The 27,500-nt window shown below is 42.7% G+C and overlaps 2 protein-coding genes across 2 annotated transcripts in view; one reads left to right on the top strand and one right to left on the bottom strand.

Annotated features, from left to right (window-relative positions):
• LOC308312524 (zeta-sarcoglycan-like) overlaps window positions 1-27,500 on the top strand; it is a 205,291-nt gene that overhangs the window by 13,969 nt on the left and 163,822 nt on the right. The gene's annotated exons all lie outside the window — the stretch shown is intronic.
• LOC308313381 (kelch domain-containing protein 3-like) lies at window positions 16,506-17,540 on the bottom strand (the record flags this gene model as incomplete). The annotated part of the gene is made up of 1 exon (XM_080760480.1): window positions 16,506-17,540. One exon carries the CDS (start codon window positions 17,538-17,540, stop codon window positions 16,506-16,508), a length of 1,035 nt encoding a protein of 344 aa, XP_080616606.1.

Raw genomic sequence — 27,500 nt, 5'->3', positions numbered from 1 at the left:
CCCCTGTTCATTAAACTAAGAGATTAAATCGACCCGGTGCATTTGTATACTCTCTTACGCTACTCTCTTGTTTGGTAGACTTGCTGTGGCTTAATCGAAACGTTATTGAATCAGGCAATCATTTCACACGTGCATAATTTGTGATCTTATACCACCTGGGATATAGTGCATGCATAACCAAAGTAAAGTAAATTAAATCAAAGCAATAAAATTCTAAACAAGGCAATATGTGGAAGTGGACCTCAGAGGAAAACAACAGTTTAGAGATCTAGAATGGACTGAATCAGAATCAATGTTTGCACTGTAACTATAATAAAGATGATTAAATAAAGTGGTCATATTCATCAACTATACCGGATACCTTTTTTATAAATAATGGGAGCACTGCATGGAGACTGCATTTTTATGTCTGACCAGAATCGGGTCCTCTTAGTCTTTTGGAAAAGCCTCAAAAATGTTACTGTTACAAAGATAGCAGATCTACAAGCTTGTCGCGACATGTTTTGAGTTTGTAGATACTTAGATTACTTTGCCAAGCAACAGTAAAATTTATGTTCTCAGCTTGGATCTTAGCTTATTCTGAAGTACTCTGATGTTTTGCTACAAAACTAAAAAGCTAATGGGATGGATTCATTCTGTACTCATCTATTACTTTTAACTCAGATTACACGCTAACTAAATCATCCATGGATGCACGCATGCCTGCGCTTGCGTGTCTGCGTGTCTGAATGACTCATATTATAGTGGTCAGAGTTAAATGTAGTATAGTGTAGTCTGGGCCGGCTCCACTTAGTCTGGGCCGGTTCCAGCTCGTATTGTGCTCCAGGCAAGAGTACCCCCCACCCCCACCATAATTATGCTCTTGCACGCACGCACTTATTGAGCTCAGGACTTACAGTCGATACACTGAACTCACAGAAAACTTTTATGATATCACCTTGAAAGTTACACCAAATCACTTTCTAGTTGGATTGTAATGTCATGGATCTCCACCTGCATGCTCCCCATCTTGTACCTACTGGTAGTACACCTTCCCAGGCAAGTATAGCCAGCTTGTCTAGAATCAAATGTTTGCTACGCACGCACGCACGCATGCACGCACACTCACTCACTCACTCACTCACTCACTCACTCACTCCCTCACAGACACACAGGCCCAGACTACACTACTACATACAACACTGTTGCAGGTTTTGAAATCACAGTTTTGATTGCATTTGTGTGAATTTGCATGAATTTGAGTGAATTTGTGTTGTGCATTGTATGGTCATGCATGGGTTGTGCAGATTTCAAATCCACTTTATTTCCTTTTTTAAGTGGTTAAAATGACAGATGTTTTTTTTCCGGTTTGAATGGGTTAACACCTTCTTTTCCCCTATGTTCCCCTCGTCCTGTCCGACCCATGAGGGAACATGGATGCAATGTGAAAACCTTGTTGCTTTAATTGGGAAAAAAGTGTCTGCAGCCATTATTTGCTGACGGGGTGGTTTATGGCCTCTGACCCGTGAAAACTATTGAACACAAGCGAGCATAAACTTCCAAAGGGCCCGCTCATCCATCACACAGACAGTTTGGTATTCATCGCCGCAAAAACGTCAAACAAATGTTTGCATTGTCCTTGTTTAGTTCCCTTGATAGAAATGTTTTGATTTTCCGCCTCTGCTATATGAAATGCTAACACTTTCATTTGCCGCAGTGTTTGTTTTAATACAAGACGAACACTGAGGGAATGAAGAACACAAAGCTTTTGTTAGATTTAAATTAGAAAATAAATAGCTCAGCAGTTTGCTTTTAATGTATTTGTTTTATTAGCCAATATTTCAAGGTGGGGGGGGGGATGAGATAAGATATTTAGGTTATATCCTGGGAGTAGATTCATCTCCTGGGAAAGAGAAAACAAAGGAAAGGGAGTAACAAGGATGGATAGGATTAGGAACGATCAGAGGGACAGCGCTGATGTTTTGGAGATAAAGCCAGAGAGGCCAGACTGAGATGGTTTAGACACGTACAGAGGAGGGATATAGTGAGTATATTGGTAGAAGGATGTTGAGGTTGGAACTGCCATGCAGGAGGCCTAGAGGAAGACCAAAGAGAAGATTTATGGATGTAGTGAAAGAGGACATGGAGTTAGTTGTTGTGAGAGAAGAGGAGGCAGAGGACGGGGTGAGATGGAGACAGATGATTCGCTATGGCGACCCCTGAAGGGAATAGCCGAAAGGAAAAGAAGAGAAGATTCATCTCTTGAAATTAAGAAATACTTATATTTCCTGTCGTGTTAAATTGCAAGATCCAGATTCGTCCATGGGCCAAACCCCAACCTTAACAACGCAATACGATCTGGGTGGGCAGATTATTTTGTTGTATAATATCATCAATAATAAACTCTTTACATTTTGAATCTTATATGCTCTCTCTTTCAACATAGTTGACTACACATTTCTTGTGTTACATCATGAAGCTTCCAGCTTTCTCAGCTCTGCCTTGATGTCAAGCTAACGTCTAAATCCTTATAGTGATCTTCATCTGCATGCTGTTAAGACCAATTATTTGTGCCCATGGACCACAATGTTGTGCATGGGCACAAATGCACAACAATGTTGTGCATAGGAGGGGCTAGCGCCTTTCAAAAACACAAACATTTAAAATATGGTTTAAATAGTGGTGCACGATATTGATTTTTTGAAACCGATACCGATATCGAGAACTTCTTGCTTCTCAAAGACCGATACCGATACGATAACCGATAATAAAAATATATAGACATGAATAAAAAATACATACTAGTGAGTAACGGTACATGTAACACAGCTTTGACCTAAGCAATTACAGTATAGTAGGCTATATCAGTGGTTCCCAAAGTGGGGTTCGGGGACCCCCGGCCCCAGGGGTACCTGAGGGAGTTCCAGGGGGTCCCCAGCTAAATTATATAGTTAGGAACCAAATGGACCCTTATGGGTCTGTAACTCTGAGTGTACAAATGGAACATTTCCAGTTGTATACTCTCAGAGTAAAAATAACATTGATTTTACAATATAAATTGGGAGTCACAGAGCAAATTGTGATTGGCCAGATGACGTATGATGATAAGAGTGCCCCTCACTTCACACAGGTGTGAATTTTTTTAAATGAATAAAAACAACAATATAATGTCTGTGAATGTCTGTGTGTGTCCGGTCAGTTGGCCTCAAAACTTTTCCATGTCAAGGAGCCAAGGACCCCAAATTGTTAGCCCACAGACACCCATTTGAAAATATATGCCAGGGCTCTAGCAGTGATTCTCATCATTTTTATTTCAAGGACACCCAGTTTGACATGCATTAGGCTACTACTGACCCCCCATTTAATGCCATTTACATAAGGGACCTCAATTTATAATTTTTTATTTATATTGTGAAATCAATGTCAACTCTGAGAGTGTACAAATGGAACCAAATGGACCTGTAAGGGTCAATTTCGTTCCATTTGTAAACTCTGACTCCCCGGATCCCACTTTGAGAACCACTATTGTCTGTGTGTGTGTGTGTGTGCGTGTGTAAACACAAATACAACACTATCCAAGTTCCAGTGATAGACGTTGTTGTTAGCATATAAGTCATTAGCATGGTCTGTAGCATCATGTAGCCAAACAGCTACTACTTCTACATTTCTCAACCAAAACGGTCGCGTCGCGTTTCACAATGCTACACAACTGGAGCAAATTAATAAACTACAACCGGTAACGAGTGACACGCATCCAACAGCGCGATGAATGAACGAGCACCAATACGCGCTCGTCAGCTGCTCAGCTCAGAGACAGACAGTCACCGTTCGTATGAATGCGAGTCAGTGAGTGAAATGAGAGAGGGGAGATAGAGAGGAGAAGCAGGCGGGGCTATTAGCCTGCTATGGAACTACACACTGCAACAGACAGAGTGGAGAAGCGTCTCTCTCTCGCTCGTCTCAGCCGTTCCTCCGGAGAGATTGGCGACTCGGGGAGCGTTTGGGCGCACCACAGAAATGATTGGTAGTCCCATAGTTGCTACCAACTATATTTTTATGTCTCACAGATAAAATTTCAGGCGCATTTGCGTCCAAAATGATCGCAATTTCGAGCCCATATAAAGTATATTATCGGCGCTATTATAACGTTATCGAATTTATCGGGATGACGTCATAATTGCTAATATCGGGTCGAAATTTATCGGGACGATAATTATCGTGCATCCCTAGGTTTAAACCATATGGTTTAATATGGTTAAAATATGGTTTCAAAATATTCTTTCCATTCGCTCCAGGTATGTATCTGAGTGGCTGTGAGTGAATCTGTTATGGCAGTTGTCCTGGCACCAGCCCTCTCGGCGTCGTTGGAGATTAGGTTCCACCACCGCTAGTGTCGTCAGCAAACTTTCACAGTGGTTTTGGAGCTATTTCTGGCTCTACAGCGCTGGGTGAACAGCAGAGGACTCAGTACGTGGCCCTGAGGGGTTCCAGTATTGAGGGTGAGTGGTCAAAGAGGCTTGACTGCCCACCAATTGGTGTTCAGGAAAAGACCCAGGCTCACACTGCAGGGTTCAGCTGCAGATTAGACAGCTTCACAGCTGTAGCCTGGTGGGGACTAGGAAACCAGTTGGCAATAATGACGTAATCGTTACTTGGACAATGATTTGTTATCGTCCCTCCCCTCCCCTCCCCTCCCCTCCCCTCCCCTCCCCTCCCCTCCCCTCCCCATCACTCTCCTCTCTTCCCAACAAGTTTTGAGGGTAAAACGTGTCTCTAACAGAGACGGTGGCTGTGTTCTCCCTCTGTGTGTGCGTGCTTCCTGTAAACACCCATGGGATGGGTTGTGCGTTTCGCGTGTAAACAGATCAGAAATAGATTCAGCTGATAGTCTTAGCTTTTTCAATTTCCTCTCGTCTGCCACAGCCTCTCCCCTCTGAGCAACAGGACGTGGAGAGACATGAAAAGTTGTATTCCTGCCACGAGGAGGAGAGGAGAGGAGAGGAGAGGAGAGGAGAGGAGAGGAGAGGAGAGGAGAGGAAATACATTAAATGACATTAAAGAAAAGAGTGATGGTGACAAGAGGGGAGCAAAGGACAGAATAGAGGAGTGCAAAGGAGAAGAGAGTGATGGAGAGGACAGGAGAGGTAAGTGTATGGCGTTTGAAGAGATGAGAGGGTGACAGGCAAAAAAAAGTGAATTGTTGAGAAGACGAGACGAGATAAAGAACGATGGTGAAAAAGTGATGATGCTGTTGTATCTGTGGTCCCAAAGGAGCCAGGGAGAAGATTACACAGTACTTGATTTCAATTGGCTCTGAAGTCAATTTCCGTTCTGGCCTTGTGTTGGCCTACTCACAAGGCGCTCGCACGCACACACGCACACACGCACGCACGCACGCACATAATGGCTGATCAGCAACATACTCATTATTGTTTCCAACATCCCGCGACATACATTTTTAAAGGGATGTGGTGTGTGGTCTGAATTGGATTTGGTGGAAATCCAATAAGGAATTGACTGAGCGACACAACATCCCTTTAACAGGGGAACAAGAGCTATTAAACAGACAAAACAATGAAACACCATTTGGTATTGGATTGTGTTTATTAGACACCGAGCGTGTGTGTGTGTGTGTGTGTGTGTGTGTGTGGGAGCGGGGGGGGGGGGGAGAATGTGATTACAGAACGTTGATTGTAGGTCATTACTCGTGGAATTAGAATTTTAAGAGCGGCGTATAACTGATGTGGAACAAACTAGGGAACCGCATAGTATTTAATTAAACCACACACGCACGTAAGTATGCACGCATGCACACACAACACACGCAGGATGAACTTCACTAAGTACCTACGGTACATATTTGAATTGTGATCCACAGTTTCCATGAACCCCCCTATTATTCCACCTTTCACCTGTTGAAATGAGACGGAGAGCTAGAGCAACTGTGTCATTGTTGAGGATGGAGAGAGAGAGAGAGAGAGAGAGAGTTAGCCTTTTGCAATCTGACATCTCTCCTTCCATGTCAGACCGGACATTACTGGTTACTTTGATTACAGACAGACGGAATTGACATTTAATCTCGGGGGCTTGAACAGTCAGGCTACACACGCACGGCCCAGGGGGGGGTTGAGGAAAGGTGTTCCCAGTTCACCACACATAGACACATTAATCTTCCGATCACACTGCAATGATTCATTTCATATCAGACTGAGGAATAGCGAGAGAGAGAGTGTGTGTGTGTGTGTGTGTGTGGTGTGTGTGTGTGTGTGTGCGTGCGTGCGTGCACACGCTATGTCCTAGCCCTGGCCTTTCTCCTGTAGAAGAAAACTTGGCTCTGTTAGGCCCCCTAGTGGAAGGCTATTAATGACATTTTAATACACAAATTAGAATTAGTGGAATCCAGGCTGCCACTAGCCTCGGAAATCCAGACGTTTTTTTCCCCCAGGGAGATAGGCTGCCACTGACCTCTGAGTTGTGCTCTGATCTGCTTTGGAAATCACACCAGTGAGTCCTGAAGTGCAATGTTCCAACGGCTGGACTTGCACTGTGCGGGATCTGCCATTTGCATTTTCTATAATGCCAGCCCAGGATCCCATGTATTGAATAAGTAAATCATTGTGTAGGCCTAAAACACTATGTTGCTCCATTGAAATTGTAGTCTGTTATCCAATCACACGCTCTCGCAAAGCCACTTTGATTTGATTTGCTCCCAGCAACCACTGCCACTCATAGCCGGCTAACAGCTCCTAGGACGATATGGTTACCTCACGATACGATATCTGTGGTGATATTAGGCCCTCGATAATGTTATATCACGATATTCGATATATTGGCGCTGTCAGCTCCTATCCAAGTAGCAGACTCCAAGCTTGTCACTGACGACATCCTGATATTTCATCACTGCGGGCAGTTCTGCATTCAGGCACTGACATCCCAAGTGAGAAGGTTAAGAGCTCTCCGTGGTGCTGAAATAGTTTCCGGAGCACACTCTGCTCCACGTCCAAACATTGTTAGTGCAAATCTGTGCACTGCATGCATACAGAGAGAGAGAGAGAGAGGACCTCACTCTGAGCTGGGGCATTTCCCTGCGCTTTCACTTGACGGTTACAAATGATCAAAGGACACCCCCATGACATCAACAAAGACACAATGCCTGTCCCAATATTTTTCCATTTCAGTAGGGGAAAAGACACAATAGCAAAGGAGAAAATTGAGGGAGGTTCCCCGGTGAGTCCTATACTGTCATTGCATTTATTTTCCTCCCGTTTCAAAGCGAGTGAGAGAAAGAGAGAGGTGACCAGGGGGAAGGGCAGGAGGGACAAAATGCCATAGGATGAGAAAGAAACAAAACAGTATATATTTTCTCTCAGCAGACACTGTGTCTGTCATAGATGGTTAAATGCAGCCAAAGGTAATGAGATAAGATCAGATCAAATACAGCTTCATTGATCCCCGTGGGGAAATCCTGGTGTCATAGCAGTATAGTCTCTCAGACAGATGATCAGAGATATCTGCCAGCAGTGATAATATGTCTGGTTAGGCTAAGACTGCGTGAAATCAGAATATAATAATCATAATAATCATAATGATCATAATGATCATTATAATAATTGTAATAATAATAATAACCAGTAAGAAGCCCTAGGTGAGAAGCGACCTCGCCCTCCATATCTGCCTGGGTGGCGGCAGACTGCTGGGCGAGCACTGACGCTTGGCATGGGGTGTCAAATCAACATACTGTATGGAATTAATTCTGTACTGGCCATATATGGAGCGTGTCTTGAGTGTACAGGGTTTGATATAGCCTCAGTCCCAGCCTTACTCATCTGCGAAGAGAAAAGCCTGATCACAGTAAAGTGTCGGTCCGGAGCATAGACAGATATATCCCCGGGTATGATATTTTTTGACCTCAACACACTCATTCACAGATTATGTAAAAAGATTTGTAAAGCATCAACATAATTTCCTTTCCGGTACTTCTGCCAAAATCCTACTACTTCCACCAAAGGGTTAGGCAGCGGGGGCAGTGTCTTGAGTGTACAGGGTTTGATGAGGGCCCAGGTAGGGCCGTGTCTTAATTTAGGCCTCTTAATTTTCGCCGGCTGCCGGGCACGGCTGCACTAATAACTTTAAGGCGGGCCAGTCTAGAGTTTGAATGGACAGGTATCAGTCAAAAGGGAGACAACGAAGAGGAAGGACGGGTGGGGAAGGATCTACATATGGAATGTCAGAACAGGTCAGCTCCATATATGGAGATCTAAGGGTTTGAGGTTTGCAGGCCATAGATTTGATTTTAGATAGATATATAGAAAATAGATAGCACACTGGGTCATGCTCCAAACTTTCTAAAATTTATTTTACCTCCACCGTCGTACGTGATGTTTCCACCTCAAGTGGCTCTTCCTCAAGACTATAGACAATATTGTCTGAGGATAGACAGTATTGGTCTCCAAATGTCACTTATGATGGTGAAAAAAAAGAAAAAGATAAAATCTAAAGTTTTGGAGCAGGCTCTACTTTTCTCTTATAGCTTGACTTCTGTCCTGCACCTGTCACGTTAAAATGGATGTCTTTCCTTTGTTTAGTTGAATTTAGATTTCCCCAGACATAATGATAGGTGAAGATCTGCAACAGCAGTAAGCATAGATCCGTACAATGTCTCACTATATCATATCCAGAAACCAATTATCCCAACGCCTATACTTTATCATAGTAGTACTATACAATTTAAATTTAAATCCTGAAACCGGTTTTGGACATTTGAGGTACAATTTGTCATGAATCTATTGTCTATTAATGTGTACAGAATATCAACAGTGCACATGTCAGCTGGTCTTTAGCAGTGAATATAAATCCAATCATTGCAGTAGGCTACATGAGTTTACTTTATGTACGTACTACAGTATAACACTGAATCGTGAATGAGTGATGAATAGTGCCACTACTAAGGGCCCATGACGTAAATCACCGTCAAGTTCAAGTGCACGGTCATGTGCCCGAGACGGAGATGTCAAAGTAGTGATATGAAAACGGATCGCATCGCTCAACAGCCTAGATTTGCTTGTTGCGCAATCCTCTGTGTTGCAGTGACACGTCATCGAAAAATGTCCTCCTCTGTTTAGCTGACGACAATGAAAATCTTAAAACATAAATAACTCGCAATCTAAATCATTCCGCCAAATTATAAAAAAAGATCCTGTGTTTGACGGCCCTCCGCCGTCCAGTCGCTAGTCGCGATAGATTTATTCTTACCTCCTGTTGTTGTCGATCGCATCTTTAGTGTTGTGGCTATTGTTAGCTGCTACACACACACATTCACAACCACATCCGGTCCGTCGGTAAAAGTGGTCCGGGCGCTATAAGCGATAGGCACATTTTATTAATGGATTAAATAGGCCCGGCAGGGCTCGACAGTGCGACTAGGTGCTCGCATTTGCTACTAAAAATATCACTGTGCGAGTTGTAAAATTAAATTTGTAGCACAGGTGCGACTACAGGATTTGACCATTCAATCGTGATAAAGACAAGGCTCTGTCTACAGCAAGTGCACATTCTATAGTCGCGGTTCTATACCTAAATTTATTTTTCTGAACGGCGGTGTCGTTCGCCAAAAAGAACAGAGCTACAAGCTAACAAGGTGTCGAGGCTCAATGCGGCGTTCATTTGAAGATCTGTCCCTTTGCTCCCACCGCCCCGCCCCTCCCTGTGTTGCTGCTCAGTTCTCTTCCCTGTCTGCAGCAGAGCGAACGCAGCAGGATAGCATGGTAGCACAGAAGACAGAAGGAGTTGCTAGGACTCCGACACGTTGAATACTAAAGTTATTTAGAAAGTTTGTAATGTTAAAACATCACTTGATATAACTTTTAACCAAACGTGGGTGAAACGGCGTGCAGCCACGGACGGATTGATTGATATACCAAAACAACCCTTAGCACCTTGCTTACAAAAGCGTGTGCGCAGCAGCGCAATGCAAATGACCGACCTGGCTGGATGTATTAGTCAGTTGCATAACGAGCAACGTAAAAAAGGCAAAGATCCCCCCACCACCTCCTTCCACCACGCCGAGGTGTAGCCTATATGTCCGATGTTCTGTCTGAACTGAAGCAGTCAAAGCCAAGGAGAATGTTACATTACTAATTCACCATCGAGTAGCCTCTGCACTAAATGTCACACTCGCATGATAGAACAGCAAGATAAAAACGGATAGTCTGTCTGTCCATCCATTCATAAAATGAATTGATTATCTATCTATCTATCTATCTGCATACCAAACTAATAGTCTATCAGTATAAAAACAAATTGATTATATAGATTATATAAAAACATATGATATCCAGATGAATATCAATATTGTGATCATTTCTGAAAAGATATTGTGATATAATATTTTGCCATATTGCCCGCCCCTACCTCATATCACTTTATTAAAGAAAAATCATACCTGTGTGAAGTGAGGGCCACTCTTATCATCATAAATCATGAATCATCTCATACTGGCCAATCAGAATGCCTGTTGCCTGTGATTGGTTAGCTGATTTGCTCGTTTACATATGACTAAATTGTCCTTTCAATGTCGATGTTGTTTAATGTTTTGATGTTTAATTTACGTCATATTTAGCGGAATTTTGACCTAATTTCTCCGTTCATTGTCAGTGGCAAATATTGAGACGTGTGGGGACTAATGCTGTATATAGGAGGGGCTAGCGCCCCTCAAAAACACATTATTTGATAACTTTTCATCGTGCTCCTAAAATAATTTGTGTGCTACTAGATTTTTCAACTTAGGAGCACACATGCTTTTTGGAAAAAAAGCGTCAAGCCCTGAGGCCCGGGCCCTTAAGGTGTTGGCATATGTCATGGTTATTGTAATGTACATCCCAGTAGCCTAGTCCATGTACCACGTGGACCAGAGTCAAGAATCCCAAGTCAGTAATTCAAGAACAGAACAGAAGGCTTGGCTGTGGAGCCTGATGGCTACTGGCACTAAGGACTGGTCAAGTTACATTGTGTTCTGCCGCAGGGGGGATTATTCTGTGGCACAATGTGCTCCTCATCCCCAACTACAGTTTGTCTCCCTCACCAGCTTGTTCAGTTTGTTGACATCAATTTACAATTTACAATTTAGGCATTTAGCAGACGCTCTTAATCCAGAGCAACTTACATTAAGCAAGAACAAAAAGCATGGGGAATACATCACATAAAAACATTTATCATGAAACATGCGTAAGCTAAGAAAGTAACAGTGGAATATCTATAATGAAATAAGCTATACATCTATACTACTATGATATACATTATGTACTATGACGTGCTATGACTACATACAATGCACTTATGCTGTTTATATAACATGCTATAAGTCTGTATCAAATGCTATCTAAGTCTACAGAATTGCTATCTAAGGGGGTGGGGTAAGTGCTATGGGCCATGATGGAGTCTGAAAAGGTGGGTTTTCAAACTACGGCGGAAGATTGGGAGTAATGCTGCAGTTCTGACTGCAATGGGAAGTGCATTCCACAGTTTTGGAGCCAGAAGGGAGAAGAGTTTGGGACGTGTGGAGCGTTGTCCCGGCGTTTTTTTGTGAGGGTACTTCCAGCTTCCCTGCGTTGGCTGATCTGAGTGAGCGGGAGGGTTTTGTAGGGTTCGATCATACTTGCAAGATATGGGGGAGCCAGATATGGGGGAGACATCCCTTGAAGGCAAGAGTGAAGCTGCTTCACCGTGTTTTTTTTAATATGCCACTGTAGGCACTTGGAGCAGGTCAGCAGTAGAAGATCTGAGGGGGAGGTTTGGAATATATCTAGGTAGGCAGTCATAGAGGTAGGCAGACCATTGAGAGCTTTATAAACAAGTAAAATTGTTTTAAATTCAATCCTAAAAACAACCAGGAGCCAATGTACAGTAGTGAAGCTAAAACTGTAGTAATATCTTCTCTAATCTTAGTTTTAGTTAGCTGTCGCATTTTAAACAAGATCGTCACCTAAATTAGTTTTTGGCCTAAATCACCACCTGGTGATGTTGGCCACCTCTGGTAAAATCTAGGTCAATTTAGGTCTACTGCGAACTGACCGGAAATGAAATAAGAGCTTGAATTTAAAAAATGCTGGCGTGAATTAGGTCCTAATTTTTCAATAAATGATAGCGCTAAATGTGTTAAGAAATATAATATATTCTACATTTGGCACAGTTTTTTGTGTTTCCTGAAAACCTTGAAAAAATTACTTAGGCATTGCATTAATCAAGCCAAGAGACAACAAAAGCATGGATCAACATGATCAAACAGTGGTCTGATAGCTCGGGCCTTATTAAAGTATGGATTAAAATAAATATAATAATAATTATTATTATTATTATAATTAACATACATATATACTACACAAGTAAATTGTCCAAAACATAGATTTTTCAGGATAAAAACTAAAAAGTACTATAGTAAATCAAAACACATTGCTTCACACTGCATGTGTTTCGAGCTTGTGGATCTGCTACTTTTGTGTGAAGCTGTAGTATGATCAAGTAGGGCGTTGATTTATGAAAGAAAACACAAACAAGTTCAAATATGGATATAGGCCTACAAGGTTTCTGCCCGACAGCAACAAAATGTGCTTTGTTATACTGTCCCCAACTGGGTGACACTTGAGTTGAAGTGTGAAGTCAGAGTGTGTAGAGGCAGGGTGAACAGGAAAGGTGACAGCATAGTTCCTCTGGGACAACTGCATGGTGTTGTTCTCCAGCACATGTGACAGGCTCCCCTACAGTGTGACACACGCTGCAGGGGCTCTTCATGATCACTGTGCTCAAAATGAAGAGAACGCCACAGCAATTCAGCCTGAGAGATCTCAGGGAATCATCGCCAAATCTTTAAGAAATAGAAATAGAAATAAACAACTATAGTGGGATAAGAGCCAGTCCACTTTAGCCTGTGACTCGGTGATGATACATGAGTCACCAGATTGTCCTCTCCAGTCTAATCTCATACAACAGGAGGCATTTACAAACAACAGACACTAATGGTCAGTCATTCTGGAAGCACCTGTTTAAAATGCTGGTTAACCTATAAGCACTTATACCCTCTAGTAAGTCTAAGAGAAACGGACTTGAGCTACAACTGTATACTTTTGACCCCCCCCCCCCATCTACACCATGCAAATGTCTTCGCCAAAAAAAGTCGAGCATGTAGACTGGCTATCTTTAGTCTAATGTCTCCCCCAGAATGTGGATGCTCCCGTTCAAGCGGTTAACAGTACAACAATCTCATATAAAAACAATCTATATGGCTGCTGCATGTGTGCACGCGCATCGCCACGATGGTCTTTCTCATTGTTTTCCTTGCTTTATTGCTGCGCAGAGACGTAGCTGAATTACTATGTCCGGCGCCTCCACCAGAGAGAAATTAGATGCCGCCGCCGCTTTGCTTTACAATCACACCCCGGGAGGGAGAAAATAGACAGGGCTGGAAAAGTAATACCCAATGCCCAATTGTTTTCCATTTGTCATACAGGGGTCTGTGTTAGCGGCTTTGGTTGGCAAGCCATATACGCACGCACACGCACACACACACACACACACACACACACACACACACACACACACAATCGCACTTCCCGATATGGGCTTTTGTTCCATTAGTTTTATTGCTGTCAATGAGTAACCTGAGGATACAAGGGTGATCATTCCCCTTCTGATATGCGTGGTGTTGACGGGCGGCTCGCTTGTGAACAGGACGGAAGTGATTTGTGTTGATGTCCGAGGCATGGGGAGCGCTGTAGACACTTTACACGCCACCTTTACACGGCAACGTTCTATAGAGAAAACCGCAAAGTTCTCTCACTTTTTATCATGCGTTTACAATGAGACGCAACAGGTCGAGGGATGGCTTGCTCATCCTCCACTGCACCAAAGTTATAAACTCACTCACTCACTCACTCACAGGTGGGCATGCTGGGGAGTCATGCACAATTTGGTCCCTCAGTGCTTCATAGTCAAGGAGGAACTGGCCACCTTGACTGTGAAACCCAGAATAGAAATTCATATTTAATTGTATTCATGAATTTCATCTACACCAAAAGGTCAGTGGATTGCAGTCATTAACCTCAGCATATCGGGTCAAACAGCAGTAGAATAAGTGGCGAGTGTTAAAGACAAGTAGAAATGGAAAATGTGTTTTTTACCCTTTTGAAGCATGCCAACGGTCATAATGGGGGAAAGTTACAAATAGGTGCCAAGACAATTGAAAAGTATTATATCAAATTCCAGTCTTAATTACTTAATAATGAATTGCATTTTTATAGCGTTTTTCCAAGTGCTCAAAGTGCTTTACAATGGTTCATTCATTCATACATTGGGAGGTGAAGCGGCGAACAGTCGACGCCAGCGTTCTCACTTCCCACATTCACACACCAATGGTGGCAAGCTCACACAAACCAACTCATTGGAGGCAATGTAGGGTTCAGTGTCTTGACCAAGGACACTTCGACATGTAGACAGGAGGAGCCGGGATTCGAACCGCCGACCCAGGGATCATTGGACGACCTGCTCTACCTCCTGAGCCACAGCGCTTAATGTTTAAACTCATTGAACACCAAGGACTTAATTAACGTCTTTAATTAAATGGTGTCAGGAATGTATTTAACGTGTTTTTGAGCTTTGTATTAATTCATAATTGTCTCGCTAATATTTACCATAAAGCAGGGCTCCCGTTCCAACCCAAAGATGGGGGCCTGCACACAATGCTGGGGCCGCTGGTCTATATAGCCATTTTTATCTGTATTACGGCTCAGATTGACCTGGATTGAATGCACCAATGTTAACAGCTCAATAATAAGTCCCGATTATCCTGCAGTTAAGGCGGATGATAATCAGGAGTCAGGGGACTGTGATAAGTGCACTTGGGACTTTTCAGAGTCCGTCATATGATGTTCAGTGTTATGCTTTGAGTAAGCTACTTGAGCTCGATTGAAACCTTTATTTATTCTCGAAAAAGCATTGAGGTTCACCCTCATTTGCAGTGCTGCCGAGATCACATACACACAACATCAAAAATGAAGACAGATAAAAAACATAAAAACAAATCAAGTAAGGCATAAATATATTTTAAAGTCAAAGTATATTATTGTCCGTTGTAAACTTTGTGTGTGCAAAATAACACTTTGTCGACTCTATCGTGTTGAAGATCCATCATGGCCCATCAAAATACCTTTGAGGTCCAATGTCAGGCTGCCTCCAATCTGAGAACCCATTGGCAAATAAAGGAATGGCAGCGAAATAATTAATGAATTATTTGAAATATATTTATTCCATTTAAAGGGTATAAATGGTTAGCACCCCGAGGGAACTACCCATAGATCTGAAGTCCCGTTAGTCCGAACATGCACTGCTCCCGTGCTTGCGGTTAGGTTTAGGTTTGCTCCCGTGCTTGCGGTTAGGTTTAGGTTAGGGTTAGAGATAGGGATAGTAATTTTGGAACAATGAACCTTCTGACTAACTAACTAGTTCAGGACGAGTTTGAGTGAGACACGTGCATCTTGAAGGGTATTAAAAGCTTTTTGGAGTTTTTCCATTGCTAATTGGGTAGAGTTGTAGCTATACAATAAATAATGGTGTCATCTGCATATAAATGGGATTGGCAATCTTTTAGTGTGGATACTATGTCATTTATGTATATGGTAAAAGATAACTGGACCTAGTAAGGAACCTTGAGGCACACCATTGGTAACCTGCAGGCATTCCGATTGAGTATCCCTTCCCCTAACACACTGGCACCTCCCGTTTAGGTAGTCATGGAACCAACGGTGGGCCCTATTATCCAGACCGATATTGTGAAGTAGGCCTTGATATACAGTGTCGAATGCTTTTGAGAGGTTTATAAATGAAGCAGCACAGTCTATTATCCAGTGCAGATACTATATCACTTTTAACTAAGGTGACTGCTGAAATAGTGCTGGTTTAAAACCGGATTGCTGTCGGCTTAAAACTGAAAATTTTGAGAGAAATGATGAGTCAGACACAGCAGAAGGTGGTCTGTAGAAACCTACAATTACTACAGGAGTCCTATTTGGATCTTCAGAGCGAGGAATTGGATTGACATAGAGAAAACTGATTTGACATTATACCTAGGCCATTTCTGTTTTAGATGAGGTAGGAATAGGGAGTCATGGTAGGCTGGGTCAAAATGGATTAGAGATTTAGAGGCTATAACAGCTTAAACTGGATAGACAGCTTGCACCCTATATTGGCTAGTTCTGGTCCATACTATATTTAATTTGGGGGCAGCAGTCAGTTACTTCCTGTGGCATGTACAAACTATGATGACATGAAGGCTTGTGCAAGAGATTGTGAAATATATTTACTTGGACATAACTGAAGGGTCTTTAGAAATTAATTGGAAATTCTGATCTTATGTCTATACTGCATGCTTTAATATCCTTAAACATGACAAAGTAGTAAAAAAGAAGGAAAAGAAAAACTAGAAAGGTGTGTCCATTGGGACACATTTCTCCGTCTAGTGGGCTTTCTGATATGTTATTTCACATGTTGCTGTTGGTAGTCATGGCTGATAGTTCCCACCTGATGTCGTGCGGAAGTCCCGACTGCTCCAGACAATACTGAATAACTGCCAGCTTGCATAACGTCTTCAGACTAGGATTTAAGTCTAGGATGTACATGTCAGCGTGTGTGTATCCTCCAAAGACGATGATGCGATCTCCCACCATGCAACAGCATGTCCTAGACATCCAGTACACCTTGCACTCAACCTTTTTCCAGAAGAAGGTCTCTGGATTGAATTTCCACATATCATTGAATAACCGGTTCAAGTTGTCTCCGGCAAAGATGTAGAGCTCCCCATTATAAGCGAAGGCTGAATGATCCTTGCGTCCTTCTGGAAAAAGTTGTGCATAAGGTGCTCTCAGCCAACAGTCAGTCTCTGTGTCAAACACACTGATGTTGTTGTAGTGGTCCTCAGACTGGTCCCAAATGCCCCCGAACACAAACATTTGTGTCCCAATGATGGTGGCAGAGTGACGTGAGACAGGTGCCGGTGTGCCTATGGTGTTAATTAAAGCCCAGGCCATTGTTGTGGTGTCCAGCTCGTAGATGTCATTAGTGCATCCAGTCATAGGGGTCCATCCTCCAAATATATACATGACCTTACCCAATGCACAGGCTGAGTGGCCCACCCTCGGCTCTGGAACAGTCCCAGAAACCATGGGCTTGAACCATCTGTGTCCGTCGCATTCAAATGCATAAAGCACGTTGCTGTACTCCCACGTGTGAGTATTAATCCCTCCCCAGATATAGATGATGTCTTCTATCAGCACAGCTGTGTGGCTCTCACGCACCGAGGGAACCTGTTCTCCTCCTCCGGTTGTAAATGGGGGCAACGGCAACCAGCGCAAAGACACAGTGTTGAAGACATGCACCTCAATCTGATCCATGTCGTTCATGGAGGTGTTCTTCCTGTGACGGAAGGATCCAAAGGAGTAAACCTTGTGGCCGACTGCCACAGCAGCATTACCGCTTCGCTTTGGTCCTCCTGTTAGATGTGCCGTCCAACGGAACATTTCCACCATCTTCAGAGTGAACAGGTCCTGGTCTCAATCTGAAAAAACAATGGATAATAATCGCAACGCTGCCATATATATTTGTTTGGTAGCATAAATGTCACACGAAGCATGACCAATCCAAGAAGTAAGAGTCATAGGCTTCTAATAGAGAGATGTCAATGAAGGGGGCAGAAAACAGCGCCCGTCAGGTGGTTCATGTAACTCAAAATAGTGACAAACGCTCATAGACTCTAGTGCATTCCATAAACTTCTGTGTCTGTGTAGAAAAACATGCTATTGAACTAGAAAAGTGAATGAGGGTGACGCAACTCTCTAATAGAAGACTCTGGCAACGGTTATCCAGTCATGGAAGCCAATGGTAAATTGATAACTGTTGCAAAGAGGGTCACTCTGAAAGAACAGTCTCCACGATCCGTTCTCCACTTTTATCCATTATACTGGATAAATGCGTCCACTCTTGAAGAATATAGTGCGAGTGCTGCTGTTTTTGTTGGCTCATATAATATGTTTCACCGTTCTCTCTCTCTCTCTCTCTCTCTCTCAGTGACTACATTGTGTCTAGCGACTGTACAATTATTTATTAGCATAGATTAATCACTTAAACATGGCATCCCTATTTTGGGCATGTTATATTGGCAACAATCAAACACAGAGTGACCGAAGGGACAGGGTGGGATGCATCATGCTCAGATATCTGAATCAGAGCTTGTTTTGGGCTCCTATTCCCTTGGCTAGGTTTAGGCTACATTACAACATAACCGTTTTCCCAACTAGCTGCAGCCGTGTCCAAATCACAGCTTATGTGGCACTTTTACAACCCAACGCTGTTGTGAGAAGACAACAAGACCTTGGGGACAGAGGCTTATGGTGCCAAGGTGACTCCCTGTGTGTGCGTGCGTGCGCACACCCATGACTCATCCCTCCTAATGTACCAGGATGCACCCTTGGGACTCACATTCTCTGCTTTCTCTGTCCCTCGATCAGTTTCACTCCCGCTCTCTGTCTCTCTCTCTCTCTGTCTCTATGTCTGTCTCTCTCTCTCTCTCTCTCTCTCTCTCTCTCTCTCTCTCTCTCTCTCTCTCTCTCTCTCTCTCTCATACTAGCTCTCTTCATTGTTTAGCTATAGAGGCCTTCTGCAGTGAATGACAGGTTACACACACACACACACAAACACACACACACACACACAGTGTCCCCGCCTACACACTCCGCTGGCATGTGCACGTCATACTGATGGACGAACATTGATCTTATAACTGTGTCACCTTGCGTCACTCTCTCTGCTCTATTACCAGACAAGATGTTCTCACACGCACACACGCACGCACGCAAACACACACACACACACACACACACACACACACACACACACACACACACACACACACACACACACACACACACACACAGAGAGAGAGAGAGAAGACACATTTATTTTCTAAAACCGCTGGCCTTAAAGGCGCAGTGAAACGGAAATGGTGAACAACATGAAAATGGTGTTTCCACATGAAACACCGGTCTGAAGTTTCTGAACCAATCAGAGTGTCGCATCCCTTCAGGCGATGGGACGGTAGCTAGGGACGGTGGCTAATGCTATGCGCAACAGCGTGGTGTTGTTTGTTTATAAATCAGACGGTCGCCCAGCACAACCAGTTTACTGTTATGTGGCTTATTTCTACCCTATAATGTTTTCAGAAACATATTTTAGCGTGATGATTAAGTTGAAACCGAGTAATACACTGTCTGAATGTTATCTTGAATGGAAATAAAAACGGAGTAATCTGTAATCAGAAGCAGCTGTGTTGCATGGATGCGCAGACATGGGGAATTAAACATGTGAGCTTCATTTTAATTGGCTTTTATCGATGTGTATCTCTACACGTCATCACGCAGCACGTTTTCGTTTTAATAAATAAATAATACAATCGTTTTTATGGACCTTTGATATAAAAACACACAGAAATGAGAATTTTCCCATTTTTTTGGCATCCATTGTTAGGTATGCCCACGGATGATGACCACGGATATGGTCTAAAAGTGTGAAAAACGTATTTTTCATTTCACTGCGCCTTTAACACTAGCCAGTCTGAAAAAAAATCACTACTACTCAGTCGCTGAACGGTCAGAGGGACCGTGTTCTTGGTGCGATTTGATTGGCCACTCTCTCCCCCACATCCAGCTGGAGACGTTCAAGCCGGCTGCATCCCATTTCCAACGAATTAAATCATATATGTTTGGCTGGTTAATTAACTTGGAATTTGTTTACTATTTTGATAAGATAATATGAATACAATGATTATTATCCATGATGAGGGCAGAGGGATGTTATTATTGAATGCTCGGTTTCAATGGAGCGAGAAGCTAGCTAGCCTAGTTAGCTAGCTGTCTGTGTCGTGTGTTGTTAACAATGGGACATTGTCTACTCTGAACTTCTGAGATGTTGTCATTTCTAAACACATGTTTTCACTCCTAAAATGTATAAAACTAATAATACATATTTTGCCCGGTTAGTGCTATATTGCAACATAGCCATGGAAGAGTGTCGCGTTGCTGCTTATTTTTTTCCTTCTTCCACCCTGCAAAGATCAAAAGTATTTTCTCGTGCGTTATCGATGTAATTAATATTATGTGACCCCACGCCATGTACAGACTGCTTGACTATAGGCATGTAAACATGACATAATTGTATTAATGTTTAAGTGTAATGATGTTATTGACCGGATTGTCCGTAGTAACAGACCCCCATTCCTCCAGCCGTTAGCTTACATTTGCTAATATTATAAGCTAACCGCATTACTAAAGCCAATGTATTGCCGTAAATGCGGCATGTCCGCGGTAAATTACTTATACAAGTGAGTCGCGTTATATTTACCTAAATTACAAGCCAAAGTACATTCCAAATAAACAATTATTAGCCACGTTATGTTGTTATATCAGTTTAATTAAAAAAAAACATTTGCTATGCTGTGTGTATTTCTTTGTCCCAACTTGCAAGTACATCAACCACGTGACCGGGCTGTTTTCTGCCCCCTCAATATCCCAACCGAAATATTTTATAAGATGGCTCTCCGCATCATAAGTGCATAATACTTGTTTATTTGGAGTGAACATGACAATGACGAGTAAATACATATTAACACGACTCCCGTCGATACGTTATTTAGCCTGGACATTTCCGAATTTAGCTGAAAACGGGCTTAGTAGCCTACTATTATATTCCATTGATTGTGCCAAAGAAAGAATCGCGTCAGGTCAAACCGGCCATGCACACCATTGCTCACGAAAGCGACACCCTTGCAAGCAGCCTAGTTCACATACATGACGAAATACGACATTAGAGTTATATATTGTCATTTTTATATAGAGGGGGAAACATTATAGGCTACACGTGTTATCGATATAATCGATGTAATTAATATATTTGATTGATCCAAATAATCGCCTAGTTAGCTAGCTGTATGTGTGTTGCGTGTTCTTTTTTTTTTTCCTCCACCCCTCTTTTCTTTAAATCATAACTCGCTCATTTTTTGCTCATTTTAAAAAATTCAAAATACCATGTAAACTACGGAATTCGGTCTTTCATTTGGTATATAGATCGGTTGTGTAGGCCCTCTCTACGAAACGATATCAAGTGAAAAGGAAATGTCGGGGAATCGGGTTATAAAAGACACCATTATCAAGCAGCAAAAAGGCGAGTAGGCCTATGGGGGAGAAAGGGGGACGTCGGTCCATTGTGCCGATAATAGCTTGACAGAGTAAGAGATATATGCCTAAAATCATATTTACAAAACGTTTCAAATGGGGAAAAAAACAGAGATGATTTCAATCGAATATTTAGACAAAGTCATGCAAGGGGAACTTTCTCTGGACTCCATGGGCTAAGAAAATAAACTTTTAAATCTCAAAACCGGTCAGAATGACCGCTCCGACGTCGTAGTGTTAACCACTGCAGATGGAACCCAGGCCTTTTATCCCCACCCATCAGTCCCAGGTTCAGTTTAGTGCCGGTGTGTCCTCGCTGTGTGGGGGAACTGTGAGGACATGGCGGGAAGGACACCGTAAATCAGGCATAACTCCATCTAATCCCCAAAAGCAAACTTCTAACTGTCAAGTCCTAAGACCTAACCTCGATCTGAATCTTTTTCTAAATGTAAATCTATCGCCTTTTTTCAACCAGGAAATTGTCCCTCACAGCGTCTGTTGCTCAAATTCTACTAGATTTGTGGGGACATTTGGTGGCACGCACGCACGCAACTATTTTCACTATTCAGTTCCAGTCACACAGCTGAACAAGAGGCCTGCTCTTCAGCAGTGCTGGAAAGTGGACGGTAACTCATTTTACTTTATTTGAACATTTCCTTTTTTCCCCCTAATATACTGTACATACTGTACTTCTACTCCATTACATCTCAGAGGCAAATATTATACTTTTTACTCCACTACAATTATTTGGCAGGTTTAATTACTACTTAATTTGCAAATGCATATAATGTCATGGTATGTTCTTTAAAATCTTGAAAAGTGGGTTTGCATTGTGGCAGCGATGGATAAGATCGTATATACGGTTAGTTCCATTGCAGGATATTCCCAATTGTCAATACTTTCACTTCTACTCCACTATCTCAGAGGCAAATATTGTAGAAACTTTAGTTTCTACATAGTTACTGTGTAGATTCTGTATTATTACAAAATGTACATTAACAGATTTCAAAATACTTTCACATGTTTTGAAAACTTGTGAAATGAGACGTACTGCTATAATGAGTACTTTTACTTTTGGTAAACACGGGTATGTTTTACCCAATGTAAAATATTAAATTTTTATTTTTTCAAAACGGTAAACAATGGAGCTGGGAACTTCTTCTTTGGTCCACCCATTCCTGCAGGGACAAAAAAAAGCCCATTGTGGGTGTATGGGGAGTTGTTTTCTTCCACCACTGATGACATGCCTATAGGCATGCCAGGGTGAATGTGATGAAAGTGTAAAGGTACTCAGATGCTGTTGCCAGTGGTATAGCTTTCACCAGGTGCTGTGCCATCAGTCCTGCAAGCTGGCGTCTGCTTACATATACTGTCCCTCACAACCCCCGACAATGTCTGACAAAGCTATAGGTGTGCACTCTGGTATGGCAATGGTGATCCTGATAACAAATACGAACAAACACACCCCGGTTTCAGACTGTGCTCTGTGTCACATTCAAACAGTTATGTATTATTTTATTTCAGTTTTGTTTTGTTTTCCCTGAGGTAGTGCAGCTCATTATCGAGGCCTGCTGTCCGCCATGCATGGGCTGATCTCTGGGGCATGTAGACACCTGCCTACCTCCTGCCGGTCACTGCCTACATTCAAAGGGCTTGAAACCCTTAGACCGGAGTTTGTTTTCCAGTTCAGGTTAATAACTACAGAATAGTACCAACATGATACATAGTGATGTAAGCAACACAGCTGCATTTAATATAAATTGATTAATGGCTGTGTTCGTTTTTACTGTAGGTGTGTCAATACTGGCCATGCCCTTGGCCTATGAAAATCTATCACACTCATTATTGATGTGTTTGGTGCAGCTGTGCTGCTTGCTAGTCTGCCATGTTTGTAATCTGCGGTCCTTTTTAACCTGAACTGGAAAACAACAAACTAAATCAGCCTTGCCCTGCATGGGGTTTCATGCCCCCTTGACTCATTGACTCACACTTTTCTCCCGATGAAAGTAGAGACTCTCTTCTTTCTTTTGAGATATTTGGTGTTTACATCATCATAGAACAAAATATCTGTTAATATACCTTACCACTTTATCCCTATACATTGGGTATTTAAAAATAGCAAGCTTACAAGTGCAAAGGGGGGACTCATAAGCGTGCAACCCACAAGCAGTCCAATATTTACAGGTGCCTTTACAGAAAATAATAATAAAATAAAAAACCATAAGTCGCTAAGCGGACAGCCATTAGACGGCAGGCGTCAAGACGTGTCACCTGTCAATCCTACAACGTGACTCACAAGAGAGTCTGACCCAACCAGTCTAACTGTATAGATTTCAGGGAACGAACAGAGATTATTTTGTGGAGGAGCAAAAAAGAGAAAGAAATCCAGAATGTAGGCGAGGTGGCGGAGCGAGGATAATGTGTCCTGGCTCAGCATATTGCATGGCGTGTCAGACATCGCGTCCCTGGCAGATTCCGTTAAGGGGACAGAATGAGGCATTGTCAATCAACGTTGGCCCGCCAGCTTACGAGGGAGGTTCGAATGCATGGCTGAAGACGAAATCTCGGGGTGGCCTCTCTCTACCTTTTTAGCGAGGAGGAGGAACGCCACCGGTGGAATGTGTGCTGCTGTGACAGCACTCTGCCACATGCGCTTGTCACCGATAGAACCGTCACACTGCACCATATACATACACTGCAGCTGTACGAATATGATGTACTATCAGGAAGAAGCTGCTGGGCATTTCAGGTCTTTCTTTTCGTAATGTTTCCCTTATGTGAAATGGGATATTGTTGCTGTCAGGCAGAAACCTCTTATCTCCATAATTATGGTATTCTAACTTTGTGTGTTTTTTTGTTGTAAATGAACGCCCTACTTGACCTATGGCGTCACACTAAAGCATCACAAGTAGAAGATCCACAGATTATCCATCTGCTACTTTTGAATTTGAATCCTGAAAAGTAACAGTTTTAGACGTATGAGGTTTCCACCCGACAGGGAAGAAATAATGATGCTGGTAATTGGCCTCACGAGTATATATTCAGACAGCATGTTTTGTCAGTCGTCTCTGCTTGCCAACTTGTTTAACTTTGGGTAGAATTCTGGGACTTTTGGGACACATAGCAATGAAGTGGTAGTGTTTTGCCTTGTGTCGCTGTATACCACTGTCACTCTACACTCTGTCTTGTCTGTATATTAATTCAGCTTAACAGCCTGCAATGCTACAGTGCCTATAGTACTATACATACATATAGGCCTACCTGATAGGACTGGCATAATATACTGTAGCAGTGGGGGGGGGGGGGCATTTTCTTCTAATATAGGGTACTTATGTACAACTAATTGCGACATTGTGAGCTTGTAGATGTTTTTGGGGCTCACATATGTGTTTTCTATCCCCACAAATAACCAATTTTGAACAATCAAGCTTTCATATCATATAGGTTTGCTATTGGCTTTAATGGAAATTGCTCTCAGGAACAGCTCAACTGATTTTGTCCTCGTCGTGATGTCATCAATGTCACCCTACTTTGTATAATTCCTCCTTCAGTCTTCACTTCCAAATGTGCATTTCCACTTTGTTTACAATGTCCACCATTGTTGATTTTCCAAGCTGGCATGGAATGGAAACAAGCCTGGTTTTATCTAGTATCAGTATTATAATGACTCAAATATTAAATAATCTGCATATCAGGACTGGTTATATCAGAGTGGTGGTTGAGGCTCAAACCATTATAAATAACTTTGAGGGACATAGACTATGATATTAAATATTAAAAGCCGTTTTAAAATGCATGTTATTTGCGCTTTAAAAAAAAACGACAGACAGTAATAAAACTCATCCCCTCCGCCGATAAAAACATAAATGACCACATGGGGGTATCAAATGCAGAGGCATTGACTTCACTTTGAGAACCAATGCTAGACAGTACTCAGCGCACACGCCCACATGTAACAAAAAGGCAATGATCATGTTATATTGTACATGGGATGAATAGGAAAAAAAGTGCTATGAAATCAGACCAGATTCTCAGACCATGTTTCCAAACGCACCCATGATCGAGGACCGGAACCGTATCCTACAGCCCAATAAACTGCCTATCGGCTTTAGGCGCTGCTGCTTTGCAGGAGGAAGCCAGGCTGTTCCTCCAGTCCCTTGTGTCTGATGAGTTAATCTGCTTCAGGTGTGCTGGCTGAGGATTGCCACCAACGCAGCTGCGGCCTGGTGTCGCCTAGATAAGTCCCTCTTATCCATGGAGAGGTGCTCGTGATGTCCGCATCTCCAAGCTCCACATGCCACTAATAACTCCGAATGGCACTACACACACACAGAGGAAAGCTGTGAGTGCCGGCAACCGGATGCCAATCTATGCCACTGGCATCACACATCACTCAGACATCTGCAGACAGCTTGTTTTTCTTCTTCTGAGATGTTTCCCAGGGAATGCACAACATCGGACAAGGCGAGGGAGACTCGAGGAAGGGAAATTAATATGAATTCCACAGCATTTCATCTTTCTTTGAGGCAGGCGTGATTTATCTCCTTGTGACACTTGTGCCCACCCCGAGTGAGTAATCACTCCGGAGATGAGATAAATAAAGCAAGACATCATGTATTTAATGTGAGTTCAGTTCACACTTAGATTTGCCCATGCTGGTAGGCAGAAAGATTCATGATTGAATACTTTATTCGTGAAATCTCGTATAGGCCACAACAGGAGTTTCAGACTCAGACTCTTGTGCAAAGGACCCCCCAAATAAAAAATGTATATATATTTGGCTGAGGACACACACGCACGCACGAGTACACACTGTACTTTTCACAATTTATATTATGATGCAGGCTTTAGTTCCGACATACTATTGGTCCACGTGTTATTAGACCGACAACCTAACCTAACCCTAACTGCAAGCACATAGCAGCGCATGTCCGACCGCATGCCCGACCACATGTCCAACCGTTGTTCCCGCATGTCGGATCGTTGGTGTGTCAGATCCGGTAAATGGTCAAATCTGCATGTGCCTCCCGGATTTTCTCTCTTCATCCTTTCAAACGTTGGAAGCTTGCCAAATCCCAGGGGAAATGTGACGCCAGCCGGCCCGGCTGGCGTCACATTTTGCGCAGCTGTCTGTCACTCACATAGTCGCTCAGCCGCTATATAGGCCTTCTCCTGGAGCAGTGCATGCTAAACATCTACGCAGGCAGATCTGCCTGCATTGCTTTGCACTGTGAGCTTGTAGATCGGCTATTTTTGGCAACTAGAGGTTCGGGCCACTTTGTGGCCCTCACACATATGTTGCACTGCCGATCCAAATCAGTCCTTGTCCCTTTTGTGCCCATTATGGTGTAATGAAATGCCCAAAATAGGGACGCACGGTTGAAAGAGACTAAAGAGACTCTGAGGGGACAGGAAGTGTGTCTCGCTTTGTCATTTATCACTCAGAGGTGACTGCTGTGCCTGTGGAGAGGATTGAATGCTCTATTGGCTGGGCACACAGTGCTGTCTCATTGTCAAGTACAGCGGCTGCAGCGGTCGAATGAAATGCACCACACACTGCTTTGAGAGGTTAATATCCCGTCCCCCGGGGCCGCTTGACTGTGACTCTAGTGACACGGTTTTGCCAAGAGAGCAGATGGCTGGATAACGGCAGATATTAGCCTCTCAGAACACAATGTGTCAATTGTACTCTTACGAAAGAAAGAAAGAAAGAACAGACAGACAGATTTTAATTTAATTTTAAGTGGTTATAAGTTCATGTTTATTCAGTCTTTATTTTAGTTTGTTATTTTAGTGTCGAGAGACATTAAGATGAGGGCAAATTATATACTCTAATATGACGAACTGTAGATCTCCAGCCAGAGTCGTACCGGGGATATCCCGGCCAGCCTCTGGTGTGTTCCTTTGAGCCATTTCTTTTTTTTTTATAATATTTGTTTTATTTGGAAAGTGCAATACAATACATATAGCATTTTTACATATGACACTTGAGCCATTTCTAGAGGCCATACTGCATGAACAGAATTATTTTGCTTAGCACCGGATTTAGAACGGATGGAAAATGTGGTACTCACACAGATGGCGCACGCACGCACGCACACTGCAAACAGTGCAGTACTCGGTCAGTGAAATGCTCACTTGCAGAGGTTACACAAACCATACAATTTCCTCATGACGAATTCACTACACAAAGTTCATAAGCTGCAACATAGTTTGTTGCGAAACATAAGAGAGACACACAACTATATACTGTAG

This window comes from Protomyctophum bolini (assembly GCF_963924005.1).
Source record: "Protomyctophum bolini genome assembly, chromosome: 3".
In the NCBI taxonomy this organism is placed as follows: Eukaryota; Metazoa; Chordata; class Actinopteri; order Myctophiformes; family Myctophidae; genus Protomyctophum; species Protomyctophum bolini.
The sequence above is the reverse complement of the archived record's forward strand: the minus strand, read 5'-3'. Positions and strand labels throughout refer to the sequence as shown.